General features: G+C 47.7%; 1 protein-coding gene across 1 annotated transcript in view; it reads left to right on the top strand.

The window, feature by feature from the left end:
* Nucleotides 1–24,953, top strand: part of PPIG (peptidylprolyl isomerase G) — a 179,067-nt gene extending 154,114 nt beyond the window's left edge. Inside the window, exon 13 of the mRNA XM_063933515.1 lies at nucleotides 23,482–24,953. Coding sequence (XP_063789585.1) covers nucleotides 23,482–24,808 — 1,327 coding nt within the window. The 3' untranslated portion in view covers nucleotides 24,809–24,953. The remainder of the gene's footprint in view (nucleotides 1–23,481) is intronic.
* The last annotated feature ends 433 nt before the right edge of the window (nucleotides 24,954–25,386 follow it).

Here is a 25,386-nt window from a genome sequence, read left to right as displayed (position 1 = left end):
ACCCTGGGTAATAAATAGTGTGATTGGAGGAAACACATAAGCCAGATGAAAATCCCATCTCACTGACAGGGCATCCACAAAGATCGCTCAGGGATCCTTTGTTCTTGACCCGTATGTGAGCACTTTGTTGTTCAGACGGGACGCCATGAGATCTATCTCTAGCAACCCCCAGTTGTCTACTAGAGTCTGGAAAACGTTCGGGTGTGGAGCCCATTCGCTTGACTGAATGGCATGTCGACTGAGAAAGTCCGCTTCGCAGTTTAGGACTCCCAGAACGAACACTGCGGACAAGGCTGGACGATGATCTGCCCATTTTAGTATGTGACTTGCCTCCTTCATCACTTTCGGCTGTGAGTTCTTCCTTGATATGCTACTGCTGTCTCATTGGCCGAGCGGATCTGGACTGGTTTTTCCCGAAGAATGTCCTTTGCCTGAGTCAGTGCCATGTATATGACTCGAAGTTATAATATGTTTATTGGCAGGCAACTTTCTTCCTTGGTCCATTGCCCCTGAAAACACAACCTTCCTGACACTGCTCCCTAGCCCTGGAGACTGGCATCTGTTGTCAGAATTTCCCAATCTGATATCTAAAAGGGTCTCCCCTTGTCCAGATGGGATGCCTGTAGCCACCAGGCTAATGACCTTCTTACTTCTATCATAAGAAACAGTCTGTGTTTTTATTATCTGATGCAACCCATTCCATTTGGCACGAATCAGACGCTGCAGATGCCTCGAGTCGAATTGTGCATACTCCACCATGTCGAATGTTGACACCATCAAACCCATCACGTGCATTGTTGCGTGAATGGATACCTTTTGACTGTGTAACAAGTCCTGAATCCTTGACTGGACCTTGGATATCTTGTTCAGAGGTAAAATTACTCTCTGAAGACTTGAATCCAGTACAGCCCCCAAGTGAGTCATCCGTTGTGATGGAACTAGAGACTATTTTGCCCAATTTATGAGCCACCCGTGTTTCTGCAGACGTTATTGTCTGTTGCAGATGACATAAGCAATTCCTGCGTCTTTGCCAGGATTAAAAGATTGTCGAGGTATGGAAATATTCTTATCCCCTGCTGGCGAAGATAAGCTGCCATTGCCACCATAATCTTGGTAAATACTCTGGGAGCTGTGGCTAACCCAAAAGGTAGGGCCTGGAACTGAAAATGCTGTTCAGTACTTTGAGATTGAGAATGGGCCAAAATGACCCATTTGTCTTCTGAACTAAAAACAGGTTGAAGTAAAAACCCTGTTCTCGTTGTGCAGGAGGAACTGGAATGACTACTCCTGACTGAATCAATTTCTGAACTGCTTCTAACAAAGCCCTGGCCTTCACCTCTCCAGTGACGGGCTGGTAGAAAATAACCTTTGAGGAGGGTGCTTCTTGAAGGTAAAAGCATAACCTAGAGATACCGCTTCCTGCACCCAGGCATCTGTTGTAGACTGCTGCCAGATCTGTGCAAACTGAAGAAGTCAGCCCCCCCCCCACCCTGGGGTCCCCCAGGTGGATGCCCGCACCATCAGGCTGGTTTCCCAACCGGTCCTCTGATAGCCCAATGCTTTTTAGTCTTACCATCCTTGTTGTATTGGGGCTGCTTGCCATCACTTTTTCACTTAGCTTTCATTGCTTTAATTAACTCTGCTATATCCATTGAGCTGAGACCTTCCTCCACTTCGTATGCCGAAGTAGAATGAATTGAGCTTTCATCTTCCGATGAGTCCTCATCTGAATCATGTGTAGCCTGTGAGGGTGAAGATTTACTTACCACCAGCTTATCGGCTTGTTTCCTTTGAGAAGCTGCTGCTGGAAGTGATACACCATAGGTGGGAATCATCATGTATGGGTTAATAGTGTAACCTAACCCTGGTACAGGAGTTGGAGGGATATCCATTCAGCTATACTGGATAAAGTCTGTGCAAACATAGCCCAAGGTGGATCCATCTGCACCTGAATCTGCCTCGTATTTTTCATTAAGCCTTGGTGAAACCTACAACAATTTGCACACAAACCATCCTGAACCAGATCCTGAGAGGATAACACAGCTTTGCAAGACAAACATGATATGAGTGTAGGTGTTGCTGAGAGTGTACCTTCCTCACCTTTGCCGCTCTTAGACATTATAAATAATCAACACTTCCACAGTGTACTACACAGTTTGTGACACTAATCACTTTACATTTCTTAAAGTGATATACAATCCGACCCTACCCATGCACCAGCATTGAGGATTGGAATAAACAAACTGACAGAAATATATAGTAAAGTCAACAATCACACTAGCAGTCAGTCACATGTTATACATTCGTATAATAAGCAATATGAGCACATCATCAACTACAACTACATTTTAAGTATGTAGGATAATATATTACTGCATGTTTAAACAGATCTAATGTATTCAGACGCATTGCGAAAGAAACCACAGTAAATGTATACAGACTCGTATGCAATAGGCACTTATCTAACTATTTGTACTCAAAGGGTATATAGAGACTTAGTGCTGTATAACCCGTTCTCTGTATAGTGGGATACAGGAAGACTCGCCTCGCTTCCAGGACCGATCAATACATTAGCGAACGCTGAGTGGATCCAGACGCTACTAGTGTACACTGCCGCTCCATGAACCTATAGTGAGCACGGACGCACCAGTTACACAGCCGCCTATGCTGTGACTGGGTCCCCTGTCCAGCGTCTGAGACAGAAGCGGTAAACAGTTCATGGTGGGAGACTTGGAGGAAACTGGTCATGAACCAGGGGGAGGGGCGACCAGGAGAGCGCCTGACTCCCCACTGCTGACATCAACCCTAGGGTTCACGGCCTCATACTATTCCTGGAGCCTCTGATCCCTAAGGCCTAGCGCTGGTGCACCTGAGGTGGCAGCCGCGTCAGCTACTGTTTGATGGTCTCCTCCCAAAACAGTCCGGCTGTGTCCGTATTCCCCTTCTAAGCGCAACCGATGCCTTACCTTCTCCCCGGGCTCCGGCCACAGCCTGGTAACGTCTGCTGGACCTGCTAGTATATCCGACACAGACGCCCGCCAAAACAGCACTGTACTCGTGGGTAAGCGTTGTCGTGACCTGGCGGAGAGTTGTTGGAACGACTCTTTCTAAGGTACGTATAAGACGCTGTTTAGAAAGATCACTCAGAAAAATAGTAAGACTATAAAAATAAAATTTAGAAAGCTTAGGGCTGCTAAAATGCAGCAGCCCTCTGACCATGGTCCGGCTCCTGCCGCACCAAACAAAAAACTGATTTGCCTGAGCAAGGAGGCGGGGATATATGGACGGGCTCGTTGCATGCTGGGAGGCCGGAAAAGCTTTGACCGATTGGTGCAATTCCGCTGTCTCCATCATATCCCATTGTTATCCTGTGGACCCTGCCGGAGAAACAGGGTTTTTTTTCTCACAAATTACTTGGATAGAGGAGATAAAAAATCGGTGATGAAATACATTTTAAAAATCGTTATCGCGGATAATTGGATACCCCCTATTTCTACAGCCTAACATAAAGTGACCTAAAGCGGCACGGTAGCAGCTGAGACATACGGATTAAATAATGGCTGTTGGAGCAGCTATATTATCGTCTCCTAACACTTACGTAGATTGCAATACAAGATGGGTAGGCCTGGGTTGCAATCTTCGTTCCAGTTCATCGCAAAGGTGCTCAATGGATTTGAGGTCAGGGCTGTGTGCGGCCAGTCAAGTTCTACCACACCAAACTCATAATACTATTTATAGTCCTTGCGTTGTGCACTGTTGGACTCCAAACTTTTGCTACAAAGTTGTCAGCATAGCATTGTTCAAAGTGTCTTTGTGTGCTGAAGCATTAAGATTGCCCTTCACTGTAGATAAGGGGCCTAGCCCAAATCCATAAAAAACTGCCCCATGCCATTATCCGTCCTCCACCAAACTTCACAGCTGGCACAATGCAGTCAGGTAGACTCACCCATCTTACAGTCAAACAAATAAGCGTGACTCGTCACTCCACAGAACATGTTTCCACTGCTCCGCAGTCCAGTGTCTGTGTGCTTTACATCACTACAGCTTATGCTTGGCATTGGATTTTTCTCTGACGTCCTAGTGGATGCTGGGAACTCCGTAAGGACCATGGGGAATAGCGGCTCCGCAGGAGACTGGGCACAACTAAAGAAAGCTTTAGGACTACCTGGTGTGCACTGGCTCCTCCCTCTATGACCCTCCTCCAGACCTCAGTTAGAATTTTGTGCCCGGCTGAGCTGGATGCACACTAGGGGCTCTCCTGAGCTCTTAGAAAAAGAAAGTTTATGTTAGGTTTTTATTTTCAGTGAGATCTGCTGGCAACAGACTCACTGCTACGAGGGACTAAGGGGAGAGAAGAGAACCTACCTGCTTGCAGCTAGCTTGGGCTTCTAGGCTACTGGACACCATTAGCTCCAGAGGGATCGAACACAGGCCCAGCCTCGGTCGTCCGGAGCCGCGCCGCCGTCGCCCTTACAGAGCCAGAAGCAAGAAGAGGGTCCTGGAAATCGGCGGCAGAAGACTTCGGTCTTCATCAAGGTAGCGCACAGCACTGCAGCTGTGCGCCATTGCTTCCCATGCACACCTCACACTCCGGTCACTGATGGGTGCAGGGCGCTGGGGGGGGGCGCCCTGGGCTGCAATATTGAGTACCTTGGCTGGCAAATAACACATAATATAGTCATAGAGACCATATATGTGTAAAATACCCCTGCCAGATATACAAATGAAAAAAGCGGGAGAAGTCCGCCGAAAAAGGGGCGGGGCTATCTCCCTCAGCACACTGGCGCCATTTTCCCTCACAGCTCCGCTGGAAGGATCGCTCCCAGGCTCTCCCCTGCAGTTTCCAGACTACATAGGGTAAAAAAGAGGGGGGGGGGGCACTAAATTCAGGCGCAATATTGTGTATAGAAGCAGCTATTGGGAAAAATCACTCAGTTATAGTGTTAATCCCTGTGTTATATAGCGCTGTTGGTGTGTGCTGGCATACTCTCTCTCTGTCTCCCCAAAGGGCTTTGTGGGGTCCTGTCCTCAGTCAGTGCATTCCCTGTGTGTGTGCGGTGTGTCGGTACGGCTGTGTCGACATGTTTGATGAGGAGGCTTATGTGGAGGTGGAGCAGGTGCCGATAAATGTGATGTCACCCCCTGCGGGGTCGACACCTGAGTGGATGGTTATGTGGAAGGAATTACGCGACAGTGTCGACTCCTTACATAAAAGGTTTGACGACATAGCAGATGTGGGACAGCCGGCTTCTCAGCCTGTGCCTGCCCAGACGTCTCTAAAGCCACCAGGGGCTCTAAAACGCCCGCTACCTCAGATGGCAGACACAGATGTCGACACGGATACTGACTCCAGTGTCGACGATGATGAGACTAGTGTACATTCCAATAGAGCCACCCGTTGCATGATTACAGCAATGAAAAATGTGTTGCATATTTCTGATATTACCCCAGGTACCACTAAAAAGGGTATTATGTTTGGGGAGAAAAAACTACCAGTGGTTTTTCCCCCAACTGATGAATTAAATGAAGTGTGTGAAGAAGCGTGGGCTTCCCCCGATAAGAAACTGGTAATTTCTAAAAAGTTACTAATGGCGTACCCTTTCCCGCCAGAGGACAGGTCACGTTGGGAGACATCCCCTAGGGTGGATAAAGCGCTCACACGTCTGTCAAAAAAGGTGGCACTACCGTCTCCGGACACGGCCGCCCTAAAGGAGCCTGCAGATAGAAAGCAGGAGGCTATCCTGAAGTCTGTATATACACACTCAGGTATTATACTGAGACAGGCTATTGCTTCAGCATGGATGTGCAGTGCTGCAGCTGCGTGGTCAGATTCCCTGTCGGAAAACATTGATACCCTAGACAGGGACACTATATTGCTAACCGTAGAGCATATTAAAGACGCTGTCTTGTACATGAGAGATGCACAGAGGGATATTTGCCGGCTGGCATCTAAAATAAACGCAATGTCCATTTCTGCCAGGAGAGGATTGTGGACTCGGCAGTGGACAGGAGATGCAGATTCTAAAAGGCACATGGAAGTATTGCCTTACAAGGGTGAGGAGTTGTTTGGGGATGGTCTCTCGGACCTCGTTTCCACAGCGACAGCTGGGAAGTCAGCATTTTTACCCCATGTTCCCTCACAGCCAAAGAAAGCACCGTATTATCAGGTACAGTCCTTTCGGCCCCAGAAAGGCAAGCGGGTTAGAGGCGCGTCCTTTCTGCCCAGAGGCAGAGGTAGAGGGAAAAAGCTGCAACATACAGCCAGTTCCCAGGAACAAAAGTCCTCCCCCGCTTCCTCTAAGTCCACCGCATGACGCTGGGGCTCCACAGGCGGAGCCAGGTACGGTGGGGGCCCGTCTCAAGAACTTCAGCGACCAGTGGGCTCGCTCACGGGTAGATCCCTGGATTCTACAAGTAGTATCTCAGGGGTACAAGCTCGAATTCGAGACGTCTCCCCCTCGCCGTTTCCTCAAATCTGCCTTGCCGACAGCTCCCCCGGACAGGGAGGCAGTGCTGGAGGCGATTCACAAGCTGTATTCTCAGCAGGTGATAATCAAGGTACCCCTCCTTCAACAAGGACGGGGTTACTATTCCACAATGTTTGTGGTACCGAAACCGGACTGTTCGGTGAGACCCATTTTAAATTTAAAATCCTTGAACACTTATATAAGAAGGTTCAAGTTCAAGATGGAATCGCTCAGGGCGGTGATGGCAAGCCTGGACGAGGGGGATTCCATGGTATCACTGGACATCAAGGATGCTTACCTGCATGTCCCCATTTACCCTCCTCACCAGGAGTACCTCAGATTTGTGGTACAGGACTGTCATTACCAATTCCAGACGTTGCCGTTTGGTCTGTCCACGACACCGAGGGTATTTACCAAGGTAATGGCCGAAATGGTGATACTCCTTCGGAGAAAGGGAGTTTTAATTATCCCGTACTTGGACGATCTCCTTATAAAGGCGAGGTCCAGGAAACAGTTGTTGATCGGTGTAGCATTAGCTCGGGAAGTGCTACAACAGCACGGCTGGATCCTGAATATTCCAAAGTCGCAGCTGGTTCCTACAACGCGTCTACTGTTCCTGGGGATGGTTCTGGACACAGAACAGTAAAAAGTATTTCTCCCGGAGGAGAAGGCCAAGGAGTTGTCGTCTCTAGTCAGAGACCTCCTAAAACCAAAACAGGTGTCGGTGCACCACTGCACGCGAGTCCTGGGAAAGATGGTGGCTTCTTACGAAGCAATTCCATTCGGAAAGGTTCCATGCAAGGATCTTTCAGTGGGATCTGTTGGACAAGTGGTCCGGATCGCATCTTCAGATGCATCGGCTGATAACCCTGTCCCCAAGGACCAGGGTGTGGCTGTTGTGGTGGCTGCAGAGTGCTCATCTTCTAGAGGGCCGCAGATTCGGCATACAGGACTGGGTCCTGGTGACCACGGATGCCAGCGTTCGAGGTTGGGGGGCAGTCACACAGGGAATAAACTTCCAGGGACTATGGACAAGTCAGGAGACTTCCCTACACATAAATATTCTGGAACTAAGGGCCATTTACAATGCCCTAAGTCAGGCAAGACCCCTGCTTCAACACCAGCCGGTGCTGATCCAGTCAGACAACATCACGGCGGTCGCCCATGTAAACCGACAGGGCGGCACAAGAAGCAGGATAGCAATGGCAGAAGTCACAAGGATTCTCCGATGGGCGGAAAATCATGTGTTAGCACTGTCAGCAGTGTTCATTCCCGGAGTGGACAACTGAGAAGCAGACTTTCTCAGCAGACACGACCTCCACCCGGGAGAGTGGGGACTTCATCCAGAAGTCTTCCAAATGATTGTACACCGGTGGGAAAGGCCACAGGTGGACGTGATGGCGTCCCGCCTCAACAAAAAGCTAAAAAGATATTGCGCCAGGTCAAGGGACCCTCAGGCGATAGCTGTGGACGCTCTGGTAACACCGTGGGTGTACCGGTCGGTGTATGTGTTCCCTCCTCTGCCTCTCGTACCCAAGGTACTGAGACTAATAAGAAGGAGAGGAGTAAGAACTATACTCATTGTTCCGGATTGGCCAAGAAGAGCTTGGTACCCAGAACTTCAAGAAATTATCTCAGAGGACCCATGGCCTCTGCCGCTCAGACAGGACCTGCTGCAGCAGGGGCCCTGTCTGTTTCCAAGACTTACCGCGGCTGCGTTTGACGGCATGGCGGTTGAACGCCGGATCCTGAAGGAAAAGGGCATTCCGGAGGAAGTTATCCCTACGCTTATTAAAGCTAGGAAAGAAGTGACCGCAAACCATTATCGCCGCATATGGCGGAAATATGTTGCGTGGTGTGAGGCCAGGAAGGCCCCAACGGAGGAATTTCAGCTAGGTCGATTTCTGCACTTCCTACAGTCAGGGGTGACTATGGGCCTAAAATTGGGTTCCATTAAGGTCCAGATTTCGGCTCTATCGATTTTCTTCCAAAAAGAACTGGCTTCACTACCTGAAGTTCAGACATTTGTTAAGGGAGTGCTGCATATTCAGCCCCCTTTTGTGCCCCCAGTGGCACCTTGGGATCTCAACGTGGTGTTGCATTTCCTAAAGTCGCATTGGTTTGAACCACTTAAAACCGTGGAACTAAAATATCTCACGTGGAAAGTGGTCATGCTGTTGGCCTTGGCTTCGGCCAGGTGTGTGTCAGAATTGGCGGCTTTGTCTTGTAAAAGCCCTTATCTGATTTTTCATATGGATAGGGCGGAATTGAGGACTCGTCCCCAATTTCTCCCAAAGGTGGTTTCAGCGTTTCATTTGAACCAGCCTATTGTGGTGCCTGCGGCTACTCGTGACTTGGAGGACTCCAAGTTGCTGGACGTAGTCCGGGCCCTAAAAATCTATGTTTCCAGGACAGCTGGAGTCAGAAAGACTGACTCGCTATTTATCCTGCATGCGCCCAACAAGTTGGGTGCGCCTGCTTCAAAGCAGACTATTGCTTGCTGGATCTGTAGCACGATTCAACTTGCACATTCTGCGGCTGGACTGTTGCATCCTAAATCTGTAAAAGCCCATTCCACGAGGAAGGTGGGCTCTTCTTGGGCGGCTGCCCGAGGGGTCTCGGCTTTACAACTTTGCCGAGCAGCTACTTGGTCGGGGTCAAACACATTTGCTAAATTCTACAAGTTTGATACCCTGGCTGAGGAGGACCTAGAGTTCGCTCATTCGGTGCTGCAGAGTCATCTGCACTCTCCCGCCCGTTTGGGAGCTTTGGTATAATCCCCATGGTCCTTACGGAGTCCCAGCATCCACTTAGGACGTCAGAGAAAATAAGATTTTACTCACCGGTAAATCTATTTCTCGTAGTCCGTAGTGGATGCTGGGCGCCCGTCCCAAGTGCGGATTGTCTGCAATACTTGTATATAGTTATTGTTGGGCCATCTGTTGAGAGGCTCAGTTATATTTCATACTGTTAACTGGGTATAGTATCACGAGTTATACGGTGTGATTGGTGTGGCTGGTATGAGTCTTACCCGGGATTCAAAATCCTTTCCTTATTGTGTCAGCTCTTCCGGGCACAGTTTCCTAACTGAGGTCTGGAGGAGGGTCATAGAGGGAGGAGCCAGTGCACACCAGGTAGTCCTAAAGCTTTCTTTAGTTGTGCCCAGTCTCCTGCGGAGCCGCTATTCCCCATGGTCCTTACGGAGTTCCCAGCATCCACTACGGACTACGAGAAATAGATTTACCGGTGAGTAAAATCTTATTTTTTGATGTGAGGCATGCATGCAACTGCATGGCCATGGAAACTCATTCCATTGAGCTCCCGCCACACAGTTTTTGTGCTTGCGTTCATGCCAGTGGAAGTTCAGACCTCTTCAGCTGTGGGATCAGCAGAGCGTTAGTGACTTTTACACACCATGCGCCTTAGCAGTCATTGACCCTGCTATGTGATTTTACGAGGTCTTTCTTTTTCATCAACTAGGGGTCACTGGAGTACTCTTGGGATATGGACGGTTTCCGCAGGAACAAGGCACTGAATATTCAAATTTAGAACTCTCCTCCCCTCCATATCCCAGAGTACCTCAGTGTTTTCTCTAACGTCCTAGTGGATGCTGGGGACTCCGTAAGGACCATGGGGAATAGACGGGCTCCGCAGGAGACTGGGCACTCTAAAGAAAGATTTAGTACTATCTGGTGTGCACTGGCTCCTCCCTCTATGCCCCTCCTCCAGACCTCAGTTAGAATCTGTGCCCGGATAGAGCTGGGTGCTTTTAGTGAGCTCTCCTGAGCTTGCTAATAAGAAAGTATTTTAGTTAGGTTTTTTATTTTCAGAGAGCTTCTGCTGGCAACAGACTCTCTGCTACGTGGGACTGAGGGGAGAGAAGCAAACCTACTAACTGCGGCTAGGTTGCGCTTCTTAGGCTACTGGACACCATTAGCTCCAGAGGGATCGAACACAGGACCTGACCTTGTCGTCCGTTCCCGGAGCCGCGCCGCCGTCCCCCTCGCAGAGCCCGAAGACAGAAGCCGGCAGAAGCGGAGAAGACATCGAAATCGGCGGCAGAAGACTCCTGTCTTCACATGAGGTAGCGCACAGCACTGCAGCTGTGCGCCATTGCGCCCACACTAACCCACACACTCCGGTCACTGTAGGGTGCAGGGCGCAGGGGGGGGGCGCCCTGGGCAGCAATTGATACCTCCTGGGGAAAGCTGCATATAGACAGTTGGACACTGTTATATGCATGAGCCCCCGCCATTATTTTTACACAAAATCGCGGGACAGAAGCCCGCCGCTGAGGGGGCGGGGCCTTCTTCCTCAGCACTCACCAGCGCCATTTTCCTTCCACAGCTCCGTTGAGAGGAAGCTCCCCAGGCTCTCCCCTGCAGAATCACGGTAGAAGGGTAAAAAAGAGAGGGGGGGCACATAAATTTAGGCGCATTAATCATATACAGCAGCTACGGGGTAAACACTAAGTTACTGTGTAATCCCTGGGTTATATAGCGCTGGGGTGTGTGCTGGCATACTCTCTCTCTGTCTCTCCAAAAGGCCTCGTGGGGGTCCTGTCCTCATTTAGAGCTTCCCCTGTGTGTGTGGTGTGTCGGTACGCGTGTGTCGACATGTTTGACGAAGAGGGCTATGTGGAGGCAGAGCAAGTGCAGTTGACTGACGTGTCGCCGCCGACGGTGCCGACACCTGATTGGATGGATATGTGGAAGGTGTTAAATGATAATGTAAACTCCTTACATAAAAGGTTGGATAAAGCTGATACCTCGGGCCAGTCAGGGTCTCAACCCATGCCTGATCCTACAGCGCAGAGGCCCTCAGGGTCTCAAAAGCGCCCACTATCCAAAATGGTTGACACAGATGTCGACACGGATTCTGACTCCAGTGTCGACGACGATGATACAAAATTGCAACCGAAAATGACAAAAGCTATACGCTACATGATTATAGCGATGAAGGATGTTTTACACATATCAGAGGTGAACCCTGTCCCTGACAAGAGGGTTTATATGTATGGGGACAAAAAGCAAGAGGTGACTTTTCCCCCTTCACATGAGTTAAATGAGTTATGTGAAGAGCGTGGGATTCCCCAGATAAGAAAGTCCTGATTTCCAAAAGGTTACTTATGGCGTACCCTTTCCCGCCAGAGGACAGGGTGCGCTGGGAATCCTCCCCTAGGGTAGATAAAGCTCTCACACGCTTATCTAAGAAGGTGGCCCTGCCGTCACAGGATACGGCCACCCTAAAGGATCCTGCAGATAGAAAGCAGGAAAGTATCCTGAAATCTGTTTATACACATTCAGGGACTCTACTGAGGCCGGCAATTGCGTCGGCGTGGATGTGTAGTGCTGTAGCAGCGTGGACAGATAATCTGTCTGAGGAAATGGATACCTTGGACAGGGATACTATTATGCTGACCCTGGGGCATATAAAAGACACTGTCCTATATATGAGGGATGCCCAGAGGGACATTTGCCTACTGGGCTCTAGAATTAATGCAATGTCCATTTCTGCCAGGAGGGTCCTGTGGACTCGGCAGTGGACAGGTGATGCCGACTCCAAAAAAACACATGGAGGTGTTACCTTACAAGGGTGAGGAATTGTTTGGGGACGGTCTCTCGGACCTTGTTTCCACAGCTACTGCTGGGAAGTCAAACTTTTTGCCATATATTCCCTCACAACCTAAGAAAGCACCGTGTTACCAAATGCAGTCCTTTCGTGCACAAAGAAGCAAGAAGGTCAGCGGTGCTTCCTTTCTTGCTAGAGGCAGGGGTAGAGGAAAAAAGCTGCACCTTACAGCTAGTTCCCAGGAACAGAAGTCCTCCCCGGCTTCCACTAAATCCACCGCATGACGCTGGGGCTCCACGGGTGGAGCCAGGAGCGGTGGGGGCGCGTCTCCGACATTTCAGCCACCAGTGGGTTCGCTCACAGGTGGATCCCTGGGCTATACAGATTGTGTCTCAGGGATACAAGCTGGAATTCGAGGTGATGCCCCCTCAAAGTTACCTAAAATCGGCCCTGCCAGCTTCCCCCATAGAAAGGGAAGTGGTGGTAGCGGCAATTCACAAGCTATTTCTCCAGCAGGTGGTGGTAAAGGTTCCCCTTCTTCAACAGGGAAAGGGATACTATTCCACAATGTTTGTGGTACCGAAACTGGACGGTTCGGTCAGACCTATATTAAATTTAAAGTCCCTGAACATTTATCTGAAAAGATTCAAGTTCAAAATGGAATCGCTCAGGGCGGTCATTGCAAGCCTGGAAGAGGGGGATTTTATGGTCTCTCTGGACATCAAGGATGCTTACTTGCATGTCCCCATTTATCCGCCTCATCAGGAGTACCTCAGATTTGTGGTACAGGACTGTCATTACCAATTCCAGACGTTGCCGTTTGGGCTCTCCACGGCACCGAGAATATTTACCAAGGTAATGGCAGAAATGATGGTGATCCTGAGAAAGCAAGGAGTCAGTTATCCCATACTTGGATGATTTCCTCATAAAGGCGAGGTCAAGGGAGCAGTTGCAGATCAGCGTAGCGCACTCTCAGGAAGTGTTGCAACAGCATGGCTGGATTCTGAATATCCCAAAGTCGCAGCTGATTCCTACGACACGTCTGCCCTTTGTGGGCATGATTCTGGACACAGACCAGAAGAAGGTGTTTCTCCCGACGGAGAAGGCTCAAGAGCTTGTGACTCTAGTCAGAGACCTCTTAAAACCGAAACAGGTGTCGGTGCATCACTGCACGCGAGTCCTGGGAAAGTTCGTGGCATCGTACGAAGCCATTCCTTTCGGCAGGTTCCATGCGAGGATCTTTCAATGGGATCTGTTGGACAAATGATCCGGATCGCATCTTCAGATGCATCGGCTGATCACCCTGTCCCCCAGGGCCAGGGTCTCTCTTCTGTGGTGGCTACAGAGTGCTCACTTTCTCGAGGGCCGCAGGTTCAGCATACAGGACTGGGTCCTGGTGACCACGGATGCGAGCCTCCGAGGGTGGGGGGCAGTTACTCAGGGAAGAAATTTCCAAGGGTTGTGGTCAAGTCAGGAGGCTTGTCTGCACATAAATATCCTGGAACTAAGGGCCATATTCAACGCCCTGAGTCAAGCGGAGCCCCTGCTTCGCAACCAACCGGTGCTGATTCAGTCAGACAACATCACCGCGGTGGCTCATGTAAACCGCCAGGGCGGCACAAGAAGCAGAGTCGCGATGGCGGAAGCCACCAGGATTCTTCGGTGGGCGGAGAATCACGTGCAAGCACTGTCAGCAGTGTTCATTCCGGGGGTGGACAACTGGGAAGCAGACTATCTCAGCAGGCACGACCTTCACCCGGGAGAGTGGGGACTTCATCACGAAGTCTTCATTCAGATTACAAATCGATGGGAACTGCCACAGGTAGACATGATGGCGTCCCGTCTCAACAAAAAGCTACAACGGTATTGCGCCAGGTCTAGAGACCCTCAGGCGATAGCTGTGGACGCCCTGGTAACACCGTGGGTGTTCCAGTCGGTCTATGTGTTTCCTCCTCTTCCTCTCATACCCAAGGTCTTGAGAATCGTAAGAAGAAGAGGAGTGAGAACAATACTCATTGTTCCGGATTGGCCAAGAAGGTCTTGGTACCCGGAACTGCAAGAAATGCTCACAGAGGACCCATGGCCTCTGCCTCTCAGACAGGACCTGTTGCAACAGGGGCCCTGCCTGTTCCAAGACTTACCGCGGCTGCGTTTGATGGCATGGCGGTTGAACGCCGGATCCTAGCGGAAAAAGGCATTCCGGAGGAAGTTATTCCTACGCTGATAAAGGCTAGGAAGGACGTGACAGCAAAGCATTATCACCGCATATGGCGAAAATATGTTGCTTGGTGTGAGGCCAGGAAGGCCCCTACAGAGGAATTCCAACTGGGCAGATTTCTGCACTTTCTCCAGTCTGGAGTGACTATGGGCTTGAAGTTGGGATCCATAAAGGTCCAGATTTCAGCCCTATCCATTTTCTTTCAAAAGGAACTGGCGTCTCTTCCTGAAGTTCAGACGTTTGTTAAGGGAGTGCTGCATATTCAGCCCCCTTTTGTGCCACCAGTGGCACCTTGGGATCTTAACGTGGTGTTGGGTTTCCTGAAATCCCACTGGTTTGAACCACTTAAGACCGTGGAGCTAAAGTATCTCACGTGGAAGGTGGTCATGCTATTGGCCTTAGCTTCGGCTAGGCGTGTATCAGAATTGGCGGCTTTGTCATGTAAAAGCCCCTATCTGGTTTTTCATATGGACAGGGCAGAATTGCGGACTCGTCCCCAATTTCTGCCAAAGGTGGTGTCATCTTTTCATTTGAACCAACCTATTGTAGTGCCTGCGGCTACTCGTGACTTGGAGGATTCCAGGTTACTAGATGTAGTCAGGGCTTTGAAGATTTATGTAGCCAGAACTGCTGGAGTCAGGAAAACTGACTCGCTGTTTATCCTGTATGCCCCCAACAAGTTGGGTGCTCCTGCTTCAAAGCAAACCGTTGCCCGCTGGATCTGTAACACGATTCAGCAGGCTCATTCTGCGGCTGGATTGCCGCATCCAAAATCAGTGAATGCCCATTCCACAAGGAAGGTGGGCTCTTCTTGGGCGGCTGCCCGAGGGGTCTCGGCATTACAGCTTTGCCGAGCTGCTACTTGGTCGGGTTCAAACACATTTGCAAAATTCTACAAGTTTGATACCCTGGCTGAGGAGGACCTTGAGTTTGCCCATTCGGTGCTGCAGAGTCATCCGCACTCTCCCACCCGTTTGGGAGCTTTGGGATAATCCCCATGGTCCTTACGGAGTCCCCAGCATCCACTAGGACGTTAGAGAAAATAAGATTTTACTCACCTGTAAATCTTTTTCTCATAGTCCGTAGTGGATGCTGGGTGCCCGTCCCTAGTGCGGACTTTCTGCAATACGTATATATAGTTATTGCTTAATAATGGGTTATGTTGGCATCCATTGTTTGATGCCCTGTTGTTCATACTGTTGACTGGATAAGTGTATCACAAGTTATACGGTGTGATTGGTGTGGCTGGTATGAGTCTTACCCTGGATTCCAAAATCCTTTCCTTATAATGTCTGCTCTTCCGGGCACAGTTTCCTTAACTGAGGTCTGGAGGAGGGGCATAGAGGGAGGAGCCAGTGCACACCAGATAGTACTAAATCTTTCTTTAGAGTGCCCAGTCTCCTGCGGAGCCCGTCTATTCCCCATGGTCCTTACGGAGTCCCCAGCATCCACTACGGACTACAAGAAAAAATTTTACCGGTGAGTAAAATCTTATTTTTTCTATGCTCCTCATAGCAACAAGGCTGGTGTGGAGTTCTCCACACTACTTTTGAATATTTTAATTTTTAATTTTTTTCTTCTCACTTTTACTTTTTGTACAAACAGCACATCCCTTCCCAGTTTCTGTAAAAACGTGGGTCCGGGATAGTGCCGCTGCACGGAGCAGCGCATGGCGTGTCAGTCCTCACAAAGAGCACCCTCACAGCCACACGCAGCTCACTCACTGACTGCTGCTACAGCTGGACGGAGCTTACAGATAGAAGCCCCGTCACAGCCATCGCTTCTGGAGTCAGGTATGCTGGGGGTACAGGGCGGTCAGCGCACGCTGCCGCCCTGCTGTGTGGGGACAATGTTCACAGAAGCTGCGCCCGCACCCGCCTCTCCTAACTGTCCGCCACGGCAACCGCTCCGATCAGCGCCGCGCCTCCGCCGCTGCAGGACCGCTCTCCATTACAGCGCTCCCCGGCTCCCTGCACCTTATCGCGGGTACCCGCTCCCCGGTAACTCCCGCTCAGACAGCGGTACACGGGCCACAGGGGAGGGAGAAGAAGGGGGGGGGGGGAGGACATGAGCGGAGGGCTGCAAAAGGGTGACATTAATGAAATAGGATGTTAAGCCTATATTAACGGGTTGGCTGCACTTGTTAAATATACCGTGCACTGTGAGGCATGGGGGCCATTTTAACCATGCTTCCTGTCTTCCTGTTGTGATTCCAGAACGTTCCTGTCCTACACAGCTCACTTCTCGCCTTTCATCGTCGCTAGTTACAGCACGACGAGCACTCTGGCTGCGCTCTTGGCAAGCGGAGGCGGAGGTCAAACGAGGTATAGAGGCGTTACCTTACGGTGGCGAGAAATTGTTTGGTCCTAAATTGGACAAATGGATTCCTGAGGCCACGGGAGGTAAGTCTGTTTTCTTGCCATTGCCTCCAACGGTACCTAGACGGAAATACTCGGGCCCGGCGTTCAAATCCTTTCGGCCTCGTGGTAGATGACCAGCCACGCTTGGTAGGTCGAGGGCGTGGTTTCCAACAAACCAACGCCAGTCGTCAAGACGCTAAGGTCACCGACAAGCTAGTGGCATGACGGACTTCCAGCCCATCTTGGATCTCCAATTGTGGGAGCACACCTTCAGACGTTCCATTTGGCGTGGTTCCAGACGTCCACAGATGGGTGGATCCGCAATTTAGTGTTAAAAGGTTACAAAATAGAGTTCGACTGTCTCCCGCCACTGTGGTTTTTCAAGACAGGACTGCCTGTGTCGGACGACAAAAGGGCGGTTCTGCAAATTGCCATTCAGTCTCTGCTGGAGTCAGCAGTTTTGATTCCGGTCCCTGTACACCAACAAGGGCAGGGTTATTATTCCAGTCTGTTTGTGGTACCAAAGCCGGATGGCTCGGTCAGGCCAATATTGAACTTGAAGGGCCTCAATCAGTACGTCACTTACTACAGATTCAAGATGGAATCTCTGCGGTCGGTAATTTCAGGTTTAGAGCCACAGGAATTCATGATTGCGCTGGATCTCAAAGATGCGTATTTACACATTCCGATTTGGCCACCTCATCAGCGGTTCTTGCGGTTTGCGATACGGCAGAACCATTACCAGTTTCAGGCTCTACCGTTTGGCCTCTCGTCAGCGCCTCGGGTATTCACCAAAGTTATGTCTGTGGCGATAGCTCATCTCAGATCCCTGGGAGTGATAATAGTTCCGTACTTGGACGATCTGCTCATCAAAGCTCCGTCTCAACAGATGCTCCTCCACCATGCGTTGCTAACGTACGATGTACTAGTTCAGCACGGTTGGATTGTCAACTTCAAGAAATCACATCTGATTCCGTCTCAACGACTGCAATTCCTAGGTATGATTCTCGATACGGTAAATAAAAGAATTTACCTACTAGAACAGAAAGTACAGATCATTCGTCATCTGGTTCAATTGGTGCTCAAGCCACGCACAGTCTCGGTACATTTGTGCATTCGCCTCTTAGGCACAATGGTGGCGGCTTTCGAATCGCTTCAGTTCGGAAGATTTCACACTGGATGTGCTCGCACAGTGGTCGGGCTCGCATCTGCAGATTCACCACAGGGTGAGGTTGTCGCCACGGGCCAGGGTATCTCTACTCTGGTGGCTCAAAGTACACAATCTAACCGCTGGGAAACCGTTCGGTGCCTGGAATTGGATAATTCTAACGATGGACGCGAGTCTCAGAGGTTGGGGAGCTGTAGTTCAAAATTGTCAGTTCCAGGGTCTCTGGGCGGATCACGAAAGATTGCTGTCTACAAATGTCCTGGAACTCCGGGCAATTTACAATGCGCTGCGACAAGCAGTGCACATACTTCGGTCTCAGCCTGTCCAGGTGCAGTCAGACAATGCGACGGCGGTCGCATACATCAACAAACAAGGAGGAACAAGAAGCCGCATGGCAATGCGGGAAGTAGCTTGGATCCTCAATTGGGCCGAGCATCACCAAGTGATATTGTCGGCTGTGTTCATTCCGGGAGTGGACAACTGGGAGGCGGATTATCTCAGCCGTCGGGATTTTCATCCAGGAGAATGGGCATTAAATCCAGAAGTGTTTCACATGTTGGTCCAGAGTTGGGGTTGCCCTCAAGTGGACCTGATGGCATCTCGCCACAATCACCAAATGCCCCAGTATGTGTCCAGAACGCGAGATCCAAAGGCAGTGGCGGTGGATGCTCTCACAATCGCGTGGCTGTACAGCCTCGTGTACTTGTTTCCGCTGCTCCCTCTGTTGCTAAAACGGATCAAAAGAGAGTACGCCACAGTCATACTAGTGGCGCCTCATTGGCCTCGGAGAGCTTGGTTCTCGGATCTCCGCGGCCTACTCGCAGACGATCCTTGGCCGCACCCACTACGTCCGGAGCTGTTACAACAGGGTCCGTTCCTTTACCCCGATTTAGCGCGGCTGCGTTTGACGGGGTGGCTGTTGAGACCGCCCTCTTAAAACGAGAGGGCATTCCAGAATCGGTTATACCAACCATGTTACGTGCTAGGAAGCCAGTTACGGCGGTTCATTATTACAGAATTTGGCGTGCCTATATCGGTTGGTGTGAAGATCGGAAGTTTCCGACATCATCTTTCAAGTTATCCCGTCTTTTGTTATTTCTACAGACGGGGTTAGATGGAGGTCTGCGTTGATCTACACTTAAGGTGCAGGTATCTGCTTTGTCAATTTACTTTCAAAGACGATTGGCTCTATTGCCGTCTGTACACACTTTTCTACAAGGTGTCCTCAGAGTACAGCCTCCATTCATTCCACCTCCAGCGCCATGGGACTTGAATCTGGTTTTAGATTTCTTACAGTCTTCATATTTTGAACCCTTACAGCAAGTTGATATTACGTTTCTCACTTGGAAAACAATTTTTCTACTAGCCTTAGCTTCGGCAAGGCGTGTTTCAGATTTGGGTGCCTTGTCATGCAAGCCACCGTATTTGGTGTTTCATGATGACAGAGCGGAACTTCGGACGAATCCCGCTTTCCTACCAAAGGTAGTGTCATCTTTTCACATCAATCAACCAATAGTAGTTCCTGTGTTGACGGGTAATTCTGGAACCTTGGATGTGGTACGCGCTTTACGCGTTTATGTATCCCGAACGTCTACAGTTCGTAAGACGGATACGTTGTTTGTTCTCTATGATGCTGCCAGGATGGGTTGGCCAGCTTCTAAGCAGACCTTATCCAGATGGATTAAACTGACCATACGTCAGGCTTACCTTCATGCTAGGTTACAGCCGCCTACATCAGTAACAGCTCATTCCACACGTTCGGTGGGCAGCTGGTCGTGGGGCTTCTACGACGCAGCTTTGCCGTGCGGCTACATGGTCATCAGTGCACACGTTTGTGCGCTTTTACAAGTTTGATACGTTTGCGGCATCAGCATCTAGCTTTGGCCGTCTAGTGTTACAAGTGCCAAACTGCTCTCCCGCCCACGGGGGAAGCTTTGGTACGTCCCAAGTGTACTCCAGTGACCCCTAGTGGATGAAAAAGAAAATAGGATTTTGGTACTTACCAGGTAAATCCTTTTCTTTGAATCCATAGGGGGCACTGGACGCCCACCCAGAGCAGTTTTACCTGGTTTGTGGTAAGTTCGGGGGATCTTATGGTAACACATTCTCACCGACTGGTTCAAGTTTCAAGTTCTATCGGTTATAGTGCCAACTGTTTAGTTGTCAGTCACGTTATGTGTCAACTTTATTGTTGTCCGTTCTGTTATATGTAATTCTCCATTGTCAACCTCTCTATCGCTCCTGTTCGGCTCAGTAAAAAACACTGAGGTACTCTGGGATATGGAGGGGAGGAGAGTTCTAAATTTGAATATTCAGTGCCTTGTTCCTGCGGAAACCGTCCATATCCCAAGAGTACTCCAGTGTCCCCTATGGATTCAAAGAAAAGGATTTACCTGGTAATTACCAAAATCCTATTTTTGCTACATGGCTGAGTTGCTGTTCTTCCTAAATGCTTCCACTTTCTAAATAATATCACTTACAGTTGACCGTGGAATATCCAGCAGGGATGAAATTTCATGAACAGTCTTATTGCAAAGTTGGCATCCTATCACAGTACCACGCTTGAAGTTACTGAGCTCTTCAGAACGACCCATTTTGTATCACAAATGGAGACTGCATGGCTAGGTGCTTTGATTTTATACACCTGTGGCAACGGGTCTGATTGAAACTCCTGAATTCAATAATTAACAGGTGTGGCCAAATATTTTTGTCCATATAGTGTATTTATTTTCTCTGATATGAAAACAAGTTTTATATACAGTGGTGCTTGAACGTTTGTGAAGCTTTCAGAATTTTCTATATTTCTGCTGAAATTTGGCCTAAAACTATCTCAGATTTTCACACAAGTCCTAAAAGTAGATAGAGAATCAAATCAAACAAATGAGGCACAAAAATTAAACATGCTCATTTTCTTTTTCTTTACTTATTTTGAGGAAAATTATTCAATATCACATTTCAGTGTCAAAAGTATGTGAACCTTTGTTTTCAGTATCTGTCTGTCCCCCTTGTGCAACAATAACTGCATGTAAATGTTTCTGGTAATGGTTGATTAGTCCTGAACATCGGATTGGAGGAATTTTACCCCATTCCTCTATACAAAACGGCTACTACTGTTATGTTGACAGGTTTCCTCCCGTGAACTGCTCGCTCAAGGTCCTTCCACAATATTTAGATTGGATTAAGGTCAGGACTTTGACTTGGCCATTCCAAAACTTTACATTTATTCTTCTTTAACCATTCTTTGTGCAAATGACTTGTGTGCTTTCCGTCGTTGCTCCCTTGAGCTGGAGCTCACGGACAGATATCCTCACGTTTTCCTTTAGTATATTCTGGTATAATTCAAAATTTATTGTCCCATCAATGATGGCAAGTCGTCCTAGGTCAGGTGCAGCAAAACAGACCCAAACCATGATACCACCACCACCATGTTTCACAGATGGTATAAGGTTTTTATGCTGGAATGCAGTGTTCTCCTTTCTCTAGACTTCACTCTACCAATTTAAACCAAAAAGCTCTATCTTGGACTCATCTGTCCACAAAACATTGTTCCATTAGCTGGCTTGTCCAGGTGATCTTTAGAAAACTTCAAACAGACAGCAATTTTTTTTTTTGGAGAGCAGCAACTTTCTCCGTGCAATACTGCCTTGCACACCATTGTTTAGTGTCCTCCTGATGGTGGGCTCATTAACATTAGCTAATGTAAGAAAGGCCTTCTGTAGCTTAGAGGTTACCTTTGGTTCTTTTTGTGACCTTGCAAACTATTAGAATCCTTGTACTTGGCGTGATTTTGGTTGGTCGACTCCTGGCGAGGGTAATAATCTGGAACTTCTTCAGAGGTCCTCGGAAGTCTCCTTTGTACGTGGCATGGTGCACTTTTTCACAAGCGTGTTATGAATATCAGACTTTGACAGATCCCAGGTTGTCCACTCACAGCATATATTGAAAATACCGGACTCTAATTTCAACTTCAAATATCTGCTAAGCCTAAAGGGTCACGTGTTTTTGCCACTCATAGATATGTGGGGGGGAAATTATCACGTCTGGGCTGCAAGCCAAAAGCACATGTCAGGCTGTTACAAGGACCTTCTGGTGTGTTCAGTCTACTGAGTCAACACTATTGCCACATTTTATCCAGGTGTTATGTTTTGTGAAACCTGACGGTTCATGATACCTTTAACCCCATAATTGGGTTTAAGGGGTACAGTTACCCCTCAAGATGAAGCACTATCATTTTCTTTGTCTTTTTATTTGGGCATTATTTTGGCCCTCCTTAGGGTGAACTTAAAATGGTTTTATTTTAACAATTTTAAATAATAATCAAGGCATTAATCACTGACCACACCTATGTTAAAGATAATGAGTTACTATCTGGTGGAATTCTTTTGAAGTTCACAGAACCTACCATTTTTCTGATATTACCAGGATATCACCAACCCCTGAAGAAGTCCAACTGGACAAAATGCTTAGGTTTATCCTTTCCATTCACCACCAACCTGTTTTGTGAGATCACCCTAGAGCTCATACTACAAGGTGATGGTGATTTTCTTGTTCATTAACCAGTATGAGAGGTGTGTATGGAAAAGCTGGGTTGACACATCTGTGCTTTTAGAAGAATCTTCCTATACTTTATGGAATTGATTAAAGTATTTTTACGAGAAAAAAAAACCCTCTTTCTAGGTGTTTTTTTTTTTTTTTTTTGGTGAGAGGGTATACTTCCAGGTTACAAGTGGAAAGCCCCCCCCCACACACACACACGAAAGTCCAGGACTTTTGGAAAGATTTCTGAATGAAGACACTGAATTGTGACTCTCTAAAACAGCATTAAAGATTGAGCGCACTCTGGACTTTTTTTTTGTTTACGTCTAAATTTTTGCCTCATTTGTTTAATTTGGTTCACTTTATCTACTTTTAGGACATGTGTGAAAATCTGAGGTGATTTTAGGCCACATTTCAGCAAAAATGTAGAACATTCTGAAGGGTTTACAAACTTTCAAGCACCACTGTGTAATACCCTCTCCATTAACTAGAGGGATTTGCACATGCTTTAAAAATAACCGTACAAATTCCTCTTACTAAAGTCGTCAGGAATGCAGGGACTGACATCACAGCTTGGGCAGGCAAATTTAAATGCCCATCCAGTTGTGACATTTGGCCTGACCTATCGACTGGCCGATTGGTAAGTATATGCTTAGTTAATCAGCTACTCTATGGGTTGAGGGACATGTTGCTCTGTGGGTTATACTTATTGCATGTACAGATGTTTCTATGCATGATTGTCTGTGGGAAAGGAGGGCAAATGTAGCTTATTCTCAGTTTATATGCCATGGACGTCTTCCTTTTTTCACCCACATTACACTTGTTTTGCATCAAACACCTGCTCTTTATTGCAAACACCACATTGGAAGGCTCTGGCGTCAGTTTCTATCTAATGATTTCAAGAAGAAGAAAAAAGGGAATTATTCCGTTTATCTGAGGCCTTCTGGTGTGTTTGTTTCAGTAAGTTTATCCATAAGGATCTTGTGCTTTCTTTTTATCCATTTTTTGTTGGTATGGGAGCACTGTTCAATCTGCCTTCTATGATTAGAATGAAAGCACTAGCCCCATGTTTAGTTGTCTTATAATGTATAATACTTAATTGTAATTTGCGCAGTAAATACTATATGTATAATTTATGGAATATATGTTATGTCTTTGTAGAAGTGAATTAAATGACACAGATACTCAGAAAAGCCCTGTGCGAGGAAGAGAACGTAAACAGTCTGACCAAAGAGCGATGTCCAAGAGTCCCCACAAAAGAGGTGATCATGGGAAGAAGAATAAAGATGAAAAACCAAGTAGCAAAGACAGGGAGTCCAAGAAAAATCCAGAAAATGAAGAAAAACGCAATAAAAACTGGAGTCGAAAAAGAGTAAAATCAGAAAGCCGGAGTAAAAGTAAAGAGAACCCAAAAAACAATAGAGATGTTAAGCATGGGAAACATGATGAAAAAAACAGGTCAAGAAGCAAGGAGAGGGGACATGAAAAGGGAAAAGAAAAAGCTAAACAATCAAATAACAAAGTTAAGGAGAGAAGTAAAAGTAAAGATAGATCCAAACACAGTACATCAAAAAATGAAAGAGCAAAAAGCAAGAGCAAGGAGCGGGCTCGGAGCAAGAGCAAGGAGCGGGCTAAGAGCAAGGAGCGGGCTCGGAGCAAGAGCAAGGAGCGGGCTCGGAGCAAGAGCAAGGAGCGGGCTCGGAGCAAGAGCAAGGAGCGGGCTCGGAGCAAGAGCAAGGAGCGGGCTCGGAGCAAGAGCAAGGAGCGGGCTCGGAGCAAGAGCAAGGAGCGGGCTCGGAGCAAGAGCAGGGCTCGGAGCAAGGAGGAAGACAAAAACAAAGGCAGGCATGAAAAAACAAGAAGCAAGGAACGTGAATCTATAAAAACAAAAAATAGATCTAAAAGAGGTAGGAGCAAAAGCAGAGAGAATAGCAGAAGGGCCCGATCAAGAAGCAAGGACAGTGACCGAAACAGAAGTCGAGACCATGCAAAAAACAATGATAAAGAGGTCAAGAGTAAAAGCCAGTCCAAAAGTACAGATCGAAAGCAAACGCCAGAAAGAAGTAAGAAGAGTAGGAGTAGAGGCAGCTCTAAATCTTCAGAACGAGAAGTTGTTGAAAGTAAAAGCAAAGACTCCTCTAGGAAGGAGGAAAGTAAAAGTTCTCAGAAGAAGATTGCGGATCATGAGAGGCATAAAAGGAAGCACTCTCGGAGCAGCAGTCCAGAAAACAAACGGGCCAGGAAATCTAGCAGAACTCACATTAGTCCAGACTCCAACACAGTGCATAGTACCAACAGAGAGGAGCGATCATCCCACCGAAGAAGTCGAGAGAGGGACAAGGCAAGATCTTCCCACAGCAAGGACACCAACAAAAAGTCACGGAGTCGTGAGAGGGATGTTTCACACTCAAAAGAGAGAAAAAATAGCCATTCAAGTCCCACGTGTATTGATAGTAAAAATGAGAAATTAAATATAATTACTACCTAGACTTGTACTTGATGAACATTTTACTTTTTTTTTTTTTTTTATTCTTTTTTTTTTTTTTTTTGTTTAAACAGAAAAATTGTATTTGATATTTCTCAGTCTGGATCATTTGTATTGCTGAAGTTTTAATAAACTTGCGATGAAAGAATTTTAGGTGTAAAACTTTGTCAGCCATTTTGTTTTTAGAACTTTAGAGGAGGGTATTTTTACGGTGTTTTGTTATACTTTTGTTCTTGGTTTTAGTAACTGAAAAAGATGTTCTGTAAGATATTAAAAAAAAAAAACCCGCATGTATTCATTGTCCTACGATAAACATGCTATTTGAGGCATACTGAGATAATGTTATAGTCTTTAAGAACAGGCTGATTTATTGGTCAATTCAATTCCTCCCAAACTGAAAATGTATTTTTAGGTGAAATTCAATTAACCAATTTAAAATCCAAAGGTTTACATTCTGTAGCTGAATGCAACATGCAGATGGCTCCTAGGGAGGGGGAATTCAGTTGCAGGGGATAGCATGCCTTCCCCTTTTTGTGAATGGTGGTTATCCCCCAATTCAATTGCAAGTAAGGTTAACACAC

Source organism: Pseudophryne corroboree, chromosome 7 (assembly GCF_028390025.1).
Source record: "Pseudophryne corroboree isolate aPseCor3 chromosome 7, aPseCor3.hap2, whole genome shotgun sequence".
NCBI lineage: Eukaryota > Metazoa > Chordata > Amphibia > Anura > Myobatrachidae > Pseudophryne > Pseudophryne corroboree.
Note: the sequence above shows the minus strand (reverse complement) of the source record. Positions and strands in the feature narration are given on the sequence as shown.